This window comes from Osmerus mordax, chromosome 10, assembly GCF_038355195.1.
Source record: "Osmerus mordax isolate fOsmMor3 chromosome 10, fOsmMor3.pri, whole genome shotgun sequence".
NCBI classification, from domain to species: Eukaryota; Metazoa; Chordata; class Actinopteri; order Osmeriformes; family Osmeridae; genus Osmerus; species Osmerus mordax.
In genome coordinates, this window is record NC_090059.1 from 10,759,905 (window position 1) to 10,770,069 (window position 10,165).

At 49.0% G+C, this 10,165-nt stretch overlaps 1 protein-coding gene across 1 annotated transcript; it reads right to left on the reverse strand.

Annotated features, from left to right (window-relative positions):
* Nucleotides 1–450: 450 nt before the first annotated feature.
* On the reverse strand, nt 451–9,807 carry LOC136950742 (cilia- and flagella-associated protein 337). Its single transcript, XM_067245188.1, has 16 exons — nt 9,721–9,807; nt 9,376–9,522; nt 8,990–9,112; nt 8,279–8,416; nt 7,937–8,125; nt 6,716–6,907; nt 6,080–6,562; nt 5,789–5,938; nt 5,472–5,656; nt 5,182–5,321; nt 3,877–4,019; nt 3,502–3,716; nt 2,779–2,930; nt 2,045–2,130; nt 1,667–1,813; nt 451–743 (listed from the first exon to the last, which is right to left on the reverse strand). Exons 1-16 carry the CDS (start codon nt 9,805–9,807, stop codon nt 597–599), a joined length of 2,724 nt encoding a protein of 907 aa, XP_067101289.1. The 3' UTR covers nt 451–596.
* Between the last annotated feature and the right edge of the window lie 358 nt (nt 9,808–10,165).

Consider the following 10,165-nt stretch of genomic DNA (forward strand, 5'->3'; position numbering starts at 1 on the left):
TAGAAGAGACTAAGCAACACACATTTGTCCTGGGATGATCTGAGAAGGAAGAGAAGCTGCTGCCAACAGTTCAGACCAGTATAGCATTACCACCTGTCACCATGCCAACGCCACAATGGGCCAGGCTGTATCCACCCCCACCCTGGCGTCATAGCAATCGTTTACTGTAGAAAAAAAGCATGCCATTCAGACATCAAAAGTCACACTCCAACACACACACACTCATATACTTACACACGCATGCACGCACTTACGAACATACAGAAACACATCCACATACACACATTCACAATACAAATCGTGTATCCACAGAAAACTTGAGCTATCACTCAAACTGGACATAAGATTTCAAAAAATTACAAACACATCATCTTTATTAAATACCATGGCTGTACAGTTTACAGCACCTACATTTCTAGGCACCTTGGCATGGTGAGCTGTGTGGTAGAGACTAGGGAAATTCCTGCAACATTCCTTCCAAAGCTAGGGACCAGAGAGGAGCAGACATCTAAAAACAGACCTCACAACTGCAAGTGCACACACACACTCCCATACTGCACGCAGAGTCCTCTGTTACGCCCACCCCTACTGGCTGGTCAGGTTGCTGTTTCGGGTTCTTGGTCTGAACTGGTGATTGACAGCTGCAGGGAGCTAAGCCCCGCCTCACTGGGAGACCTGGGACTGTGACACTGCATCCAGGGACTTATGGGTAGATCCTCTGTCAAGGGGACTTCCTGGTAGTCCTGGATAGGGGGGGGAGGATGAAGGAGAGGGAGGAGGGTAAAGGAAGAGGAGAAGGCCAGACAGAGAACCAGAGACAGCAACATGAGGTGCAGCAGCTGAAGAATTTCTACCTGACATTTTGACAGACATTTCTGAAATTCTTTCTTCAAATAACTGCCTGAAGACTTTTTCAGTCTCGCCATCCCTCTAATAACTTTCAGGTGCTGTTCACTGTCAAGGTTAGACCCCAAGCCATCAAGACATATCTGAGCAACACATACACACTCGCAGAAACAGAGAAAGAGAGGAAATAAAGGAGAAGAAAGATAAACAGCAAATAGTCTGAAAAAAGATTGTTCTCTGATCAAAGCTGCCTGTACGAGAACAGCTAGACTTCTCCTACTTTCCTCCTCTCTTTCATTATCCCTCCATCCATCCCGCTTCCTGGAGGGCCACGGCCTGGCTATGGAATGGAGCTGCTGCCACATTTCCCTGAGAGCCAGTGGAGCCGTGCTGTTCACCTCCTTCAGTGTGGATCCTGTCTTAGTGAGCCATGTTTCTGACTGTTAACGTGTTCAAATGAAAGGGCTGTAGACGGTCCTCAGAACATGACATGAGCATGGCCACAACCCATAACATATATTGGTCAGAATGTGACCGATATTCTCCTCCATGGGTGACATTCTAACTATTTTGAATACACTTACACTATCTTTAACATGCTATGTGTGTGCTGGAGAATATCTACAGCTCTTTTAATGGTGGCTGTGCCGACACATCACCAGGTCTCTCCTATCAGACAGTTGAGGAACTGCAGGGCAGTTTGTTCCTTTGACAGGATATGGATTGCTGCTAGACAGGAAGCAGTCCCCTCTACAATGGTGTGTCAGTCTGGTTTTGAAAGGCAGGGTGAGGTACACACACACACACAGTATGACCTCACCTGCAGCACAAGAGCTTGGTAGGGGGTGCACACCCCTCCCACCAGGTTGAGTTTGTTGACGTCAATGTCACCAAACACCCGTCTCCTCTCCCAGCGCATGGCCGCCTTCCTCCTGAGGTCCTCATACACACCCCGACACACACACCCCTGGAGAGGGATGGAGGGAGCGATGAAAGAGTGGAGGGAGAGAGCTAGGGAAGGCTGACCTTTCAGGTCATGTTAGCCACTGCATGTTCCACACTGAACAAACGTTTGTGCTCTTGCGGTCCGTGTTGACACATTTGGGACAGTGTAAATCAGAGCGAGAGAGAGCGAGAGAGAGAGACAGACAGACATACATACAGACAGTGAGTGTCTCTGTTTTGGAGAGAGCCTCACATTGGTTTGTTGAGTCTGAGCAAGGTTCTCTGAAGTGCTGACAACTCCAGTTAGGTTCCTCTGGTCCAAATCCTCAGGGCTGGAGGCTGGAGGTGGGGAGAGAATGTGTGTTTGTGTTCTTCTGGGTGCGGCTGGAGAAAGAGCATAGCTAATCGCTTATTTTGGAAGGTTCAGAGCATAAGACAGACAGCGAGAGAGGAGAGTAGGAAATGTTCTAAAACACACACACTCACACACACAGACACCCACACACACACACACACTCCTCCACTCTAAGCCTGGCCCATGTATCCTCAGCGGAACATTGCCTGAAGGTTCCAAACCTCTGCTCCAGAGTTCTAGAATGTCAGGAATGTCCAGTCTCCTCTGCATAAAGCTGGGAAATTGAATGATTCAATGGTATTGTATTTAATTAGGTTGGAAGGGTTTGGCCTCTATAGGTTGAACATATCCTCTTCCTTTCTAAATGACCTGCCATTTCCAATTCTCACCAAGACACAGACACACACACACAAACCAGCAGACTCACCTGTCAATGTGTGCGTGTGTGTATTTGTGTGTTTTTAAGAGAGTGAGAAGAAGAGAGAGAGAGAGAGAGAGAGAGAGAGAGAGAGAGAGAGAGAGAGAGAGAGAGAGAGCAAGAAAGTGAGGTCGAGAGAGAGAGAGGGATAGAGAGAGAAAGGGAGAGAAAGAATGTACCAGAACACCTGTTTGTAGCAGTGTACTGTACTAACCTTCCCCTTGATCCTCCTCTTGTGATGTTTGGCCTTGACTGACCAGGTCACCGAGCTGACCTCTGACCTCATTGCTTCCTGATTGGTCCTTTTCACTCTGCACCTCCCCCTCATCCCCCTTCTCCGTCACAGTGGTCTCCTGGTGCCAACTCCTGTGGAGAGGGAGATCTCTAACAACTGTGGACACACAGATGCTCACATTTACCCATTTCACAATTTAAGGCTAGAAAGGGCACACACCCACGTAAGCCACTGTTGGTGGAGTTGGCTAACATGGTAGAGTTCCTTGCCCAGCTTGAGTGGTCACTGTGTCCTCACAATATTGATCATCCTCTCATGGTTGTAAGGCATGGGTCACTGTGTGTGTGTGTGTGTCTTGGGTTTTGACATCATGGGAGAAGGAATGAAACAATCTTTACCACATCCTCATCCCCAGGACAACAATTAGTCGCCATGGGTGATAGCATATACACACACACACATACACACACACACACACTGTCTACACCAACTGACAAACTCTTCATACTTTCCAAACCCAACCCATGTGGTTTAACTTAGCTGTGCTTACCGTAAAACCTATCAACAACCGTTCGCCTGAGCAACAATTAAGGTTGATGAATGTTTATAGAGGTGCAGGATATCTTTGTCAATGCTATTTACCAAGTCTAAAAAGCACACACATACATTCTTAAGATGATAGTTTCTACTTCATTTTCTAACCCATGGTAGGTGTCTGGATGCTGGAGGTCCCAATGTGCATCCAATCCAAACGTCCCCAGACACACCCCCTCCCCGGTCCACAGTCGGGCAGAGCCGTCTCCTGATGCCGTCAGCAGAAATAGGGCGCCTGGGTCCTCCTGCAGCAGCTCCAGGCTCACCAGCGCCCCCTGGTGGGCTCTCCAAGACCGCAACAGAGGGGGGCAGGCCGAGGTGGGCTGCAGAGACAGGCGTAACAGCAGGTATTCCCACACAGTCTATTCACAGCTAGCACATGATATAGAAACTAAGATGACCTTTCATCGTCTCACATCACAGGAGACACCCATGCGTGCCTCCTGAACATTACCGCCAGCACGTGGACACATGCTAACACACCTGGAGGGTGATGTCCAGAGCATACTGAGAGATGTCCCACAGCTTCACATAGCCACTCCTGTCTCCAGACACCAGCAGGCTGCTGTCCTGGTCTGACGTCAGACACAACACCTCCCCTGCTGGGGCTGAGGGACGAAACTCCCCTGCAGGGAGAGAGAGGGAGAGGGAGAGAGAGAGAGAGAGAGAGAGAGAGAGAGAGAGAGAGAGAGAGAGAGAGAGAGAGAGGAGAGAGAGAGAGGGGGGGGGGGCAGAGAGAGAGAGAGAGGGAGAGGGAGAGAGAGAGAGAGAGAGAGAGAGAGAGAGAGAGAGAGAGAGAGAGAGAGAGAGAGAGAGAGAGAGAGAGAGAGAGAGAGAGAGAGAGAGAGAGGGAGAGGGAGAGGGAGAGGGAGAGGGAGAGGGAGAGGGAGAGGGAGAGGGAGAGAGAGAGAGAGAGAGAGAGAGGTGTGAGAATGACAGATCGACAGATCGACAGACAGACCGGAGGCAAACATTGACAGGTAGAATAAGAGAGAAAGATAGATGGTGGCTAGCAGTGAATAGCACAAAATAGTAAGAGAGATTATACAAAATGTTCCACATAGGCTGAAGGTTTCATATACACTGAGCAGTGTAGCTTGATGTTATTCCAGCAGGTAAGAACAGACATCATGAATCAGAGATGCAAATAAACATCTCCCCAGGGGTGTCTGTGAAGCAGTTCCCTAATCTCAGTTTGCTGCCTCGCAGCTGTCATCGTTAGGTCTCAATCAGTACCCACACCACTAATCACACACTCACAGTCAGACACATACGGGCGAGTCACTGACACACACTCCTTCACACACACAAACATGAACACTTTCGCACACTCACACACACACACACACAGATATGGCCTCAGTGCATGCATCCTCCACCACTAAACACAGATGGGGAAGCAGGAGAAATAACTGTGGTTTGTCAGGAATGATGCAGCTGCACATCAGCCAGAACCAGGGCTCCAGCTGCCTCTGGCTCTTCAGGCTGCCGTCTCAGAACGTTGCTCTCTGATCCTTGTCAAACATACAGGTGCTGAAAATGTCTGGCTTCTATCCTTACCAGCGTTGGTCTCTATATTAACCTATTTCTCCATGCTTTGCATCTTTACCTCACTGTTTTTATCTTCTAGATCTCATCTAGATGTTTTTGTCATCCAACTTCCTGTATTCTTCTACTTTACTTTGTCTCTCTATTCTCCCCGTTTTCTTACCCTGTGGGCATGTGATCTTACCTTGTGTTTGTGTGTGTGTATGTGATCGCACTTTGTGTGCGTGTGTGTGATCTCACCCTGTGTGTGAGTGTGTCCTGCAATGCTCCAGAAGCAGATCCAGGCATCCTGAGAGGAAACCAGGACAGCTGTGCTCCTCCACTGTCTGGCTCCAGCCCTGGCCTGCAGGAACAGCAGATTCTCCACAGGGGGCACCACCCTGGACACATAAACACACACACACAATGTACACACATTCCATTATATTGGCACTTCGTTAATCCCTGTACATGGTCAGCATACACCTTAGAGTTAACATTCACAGAGCATTTTTATTTGATTCACTCACACACACACACACTCTTCTCACCCAGACTGAGGGTCCCTTCGCAGGCGCACCAGGGGCCTTTGGGTGTCCATCGCCCAGACGATGATCTCTCCATCATGGCTTGCCGTGGCAACAACCCCCAAGGCAGGACAGTGGGCCAAAGCTTGGATGTCTGCTTTGTGGATACGTCCAGACTTCCATGACATGTCTGCCTTCACGCACACATCCTACACATACATACACACACACACACACACACACACAGACACACACACACATTCATTTATGCTTGGAGATATACACACACATTTAAAATGCCTGTGCAATGTTTTCATCCATGTCTGAAACTTTGACCTTACCTTTGCTCCTGTGATGTCATACTGAACTATTTGCTGGCTCCACCCCACAGCGAGTAGCTGGTTGTCATAGAGACAGATGATCCCAGTGACCTCAGAGCTTGTGACAGGCTCCAGTTTATGTAAGTTGTGCCCATTTAGAAGATTCCACACCTGTACAGGAGAGACATTGGTATATCTTACATTTCCTGAGATTACTTAAAAGTCACATGAATGTTTATTTTTAGCCACTATCTGGTTGCCAGTGGAAACCTGAAATCTCTGAGAAAAAGGTGTGAGGGGGCGTGTCTGTACCTTGATGGTGCCGTTGGTTGATGCAGTGATGAGTCGTCTGTGGGAGGAGTCCAACGCCATGCAAGTGACCTCCTCCTCTCCATGGGCGTTGGAAATAGTCATAAGCCACGCCCCAGTTGCCACATCCCACACCAAAACTGTTGAGTCATTGCTCCCGGTTACCACCTGTCTCAGGGTGGGGTTATAGAGGGCGCAGGAAAAGGGGGTGTGCTGGAGTTGTCTCACCCCTCCTGCTTCTCTCCATCCCCCTCCTGCAATTCTCTCCATGTAGCCTCCTTTCCCTCTCTCTCCCAGCCTCAGCAGAGCCAGGAAGTCCTTACAGCTCACCAGCAAATGGGGCGGAGTCAGTGAAGGAAGGGGAGGAGTCACTAAGAGGAAGGGGAAGTTTCCATACTCTGGAGAGTGGCCTGGCTGCAAACAAGGGAACTGCAGGTGCAGGGTCCTGAGACAGCGATGAGAGGAAATGTCCCACACCCTCACCTCCTTCAGAGGAGAGATGGGGGGGGGGTGAGGGAGGGAATCAAACAGACCGTACGAGTGTCTCATTACAGCGGACCAGCAGGTACAGTAATTCCACTGGAGCAGCTACAGTAATAACAGGCCATGAATCGATGTGTTGACACTGAAGGAGCCTACCGCATCTTTGGAGTAGCTGAGGATCTGAGCCAGCGGCTGGTAGAAGGCCAGGTCCACCACCGTGGTGCCGTGACCCTCCAGCGTGGCAACGGGCCAAGACGGCACGAAGCGGTTCCACAAACGCACCGCCGGGTCCAGCCCACCGGTCACCAACAGACCCAGAGGCCGGCTGTAGTCGAAACACTGCACACCCTGTGGGAGAGGGGAGAGAGAGAGAAAGAGACAGGACAAGGTAGAGGGCAAGGTAGAGTGAAATAATGAAAAGGTTGAGTATGAGTGAGCGAGAGTGAGAAAGACAAGAGGATAAGTGGGGAGAGAATAGAGAGAAGCCCTTAGGAAGAACCAGCTGTCATCCCAGGCCTCTGGTGCCCTTGGTGGATGACAATTGTTTAGCACACAGAGGCCTGACTAACACTCTAAAGATACCCCTACTTTCACTCTGATTATATTAGTCAGCACTGAGGAATTGTGAAGGCCACTATTAAGGTTAAACTGAACAAAAACACAGTTTATTAGAGCACAAAATGTGCCCTTTCTTAAAGCATAACAGCAGCTCCAAAACACCCCCACCCAGTTTAATCACTGTTTCTGCCTGACTAGACGAATGACACACACTCTCCACATTCATGGTTCTTCTGAGTGAGCTTTCATTATATTGGTTGCAGGTTGGGCCATCCATTGAATATGTGGCTTCATTTATTAAGGAATACAATGGTTATGACTGAGATGACTGGCTCCATTGACGTTTTGTTTTGTCTATAACTGAATCTGTTCACTTGACCTCTTCATGTAAACTTAAATTACAGACATCTTTTTAGACTACATCTGTGTGGACAATCCTGACCACCTGACTGATTGAGAAATACAAGTTTGACCCAAGAGCTCATTGGCTAAAAGCTGACAGGTCAAACCAACCTGGGTCACTGTCAGCTTGATTGTTCCAGAGCAGCCTTGAACCTTGACCTCACTGATTGTCACATAATCTCACAGGACACATAAACTGTGGTCAGTCTCTGCTGTGTGTCCCGAGGGAAGTGATGCACGTCAGTGTACCTCACACCGCATTATTATGGGACAGCAGCAAATACAGCTCTTGACACCAGCTGTCGTCCGCTAATCTTTGCTTTGGTGTTTTGTTTTTAACATCCCATCCACCTTAACGATCTGATTCTGTAGTCTTGATGTGTGTGTGCTTACTTTAGTGTGTGTGTGTGTGTGTACCTTCGTAATGTTCCAAATGTAGGGATTCCTTTTGAGGCTTGCATCCATGATGACCACAGACGACTCGTCACTTCCGGATGATGTCATGATGAGATCTGTGTGGGGATCAAAAAGGACTCTGTTGATTGGTTCCTGGTGGATGGACGGGAGGTGCTGATAAGACACCAGATGGCTGTGGTCACCCAGGTCCTGGTAAAAGGAGAAGGTTGCAATGTGTCAAATGGTATAAACTACAGAGAAATAATTATTGTTGTAACTGCAGGAGTCTATAATGTATAATATAGTGATGGCAGGGGCATGTGGTGCCGTTTTACTGCTTCAGGTGATGGAGATGAGACCAACCTGCATGTAGATCTTCTGTGGTCCGTTCGCCTCGCTGAAGGGGCTTTCAAACAACCCTGAGAGAGGCAGCAGGAACCACAGCAGGTGGACCCCACCCCTCTCATCCCCCCACAGGAGCAGAGAGCGCCGCCCTGGAGCCTGGGAGGGTAACAGCAGGGAGGGGAGACGTTAGATGGACAGCATCAGAGGTTTCAGTCACCCATCACTAAACTCCTGATCACAAGTGATTTGGATTACCTTTTCTCATTATTATTCATGTATTAGCTGTAGAAAATAAGATTGTTGGAAGCAGACAGGGGCATGTGGAAAGTGGTCAAAGTTCCTACCTTGATGTCACACGAGTAGCACAAAGCAGTTGGAACATTCCTGAAACCTGTTGTGATTGGAATGGAGAAATTAGTGGATGATTTAAAGGGACAACAAACTAAAATAAAAATAGCTGTGAGCCATCAAACCTCATCCTTACCAAACAGGTGGACCTCCTCAAAGCAGCTCGCTGTGGAAACGTCAACAAAGTGAATGTCCCTGCTGCTAGTTGCTATGGCGACCTTATGTACATTGGGCATGTGTACGGCGTCGGTGGTCCATCCTCTGAATCGCCTCCTGTTAGCTCCCTCCTCTGTGGGGTCCCCCACAAGCTAGATAGAACAGGTCATTAGTGGGTGGGTGTGTGTGTGTATGTGTGTGCATGTATCCTTGTTTGACACTCACTTCCAGCGTCTTGAGGATGTTTAGGCGGCTGTTCCACACAGTAAGCAGCCCACCCTTGCTGACACTGATGTAGCGGAGGGGGGGTGGATGGGGGACAGCCACCACACGGGTAGTGGGCTCCTGCTGCAGGAGGAAAACAGAGAGGGGAAGGCGTGAGAAGCAGGCAGACAGACAGACCAGGACACACAGACAGACAGACAGACAGACAGACAGACAGACAGACAGACAGACAGACAGACAGACACCAAATTATAGAACAGATAGAAAAAGAGAGCTCCAGGGAAGAAATAGAAGGAAAGAGCTCAAATGAAACAGAGACCGAAACAGAGACATCTACTGAGACTGAGAAGGAGACATAGCCAGAGTTAGAGAGCCAGTCGACTCACCTTGTTGTGAGAGCAGTGTGTGATGAGGGGTTCAGTGTCCAACAGGGCCCCTCTGGGGATGGAGGACAGGTCTCTCTCTCTGGCCTGCTGCAGCAGGTAGCCACACAGATCCCCCCAGGCAACACTGCCCACACAGGTGATGTCCACCTGGAGCAAACACACACACACATGCACCGCAGCTCACAGGATGGGAATCAGGCTAACATATTCTACACAGTAGTTAGGGTTTGATGAAGGGCATATTGAGCCCTTGAAAGCAGTTACTACCTGTGAGTGGTCTGTATTGTGGGGTGATGTACCACACTATAGAGCTGTGACTGAAGTCAGAACGAGGACTCTCCTTACCTCCTTGTAGAACTGTTCTATCCATCCTGCCTGACTGTCTGAACCGATCACAGGGCTCAAAACATCCCGGAACTCCTTCAGAGTCATCCCCTCGTCTCCTTCTGCTCTTCTTCCTCCTCTTCCTTCTCTTCCTCCTCCTCCTCCTCCTTCCTCTCTCTGTACAGTTCTGCTGTGCCCTCCATCCCCTGGCTTCCTGTCTGAGGGTGTGCAGCAGGTAAATGCTTCCTTCAGCACCAGCAGATGGTCCAGACTCAGTTGCTCCTCAGGACTGATGCTCCAGCCTGGGTCACTGTGGAGAGGAGATGGAGGAGCGTGTAGAGATGAACCAATAACATGACAATGAGATAGATGCAACTGTGAGACACAGATGAACACATATTCTAATGCTCAAAAGCTTTTTCTCATGCATGGATTTACTTTATGTAAAATGTGTACATGAACTGTG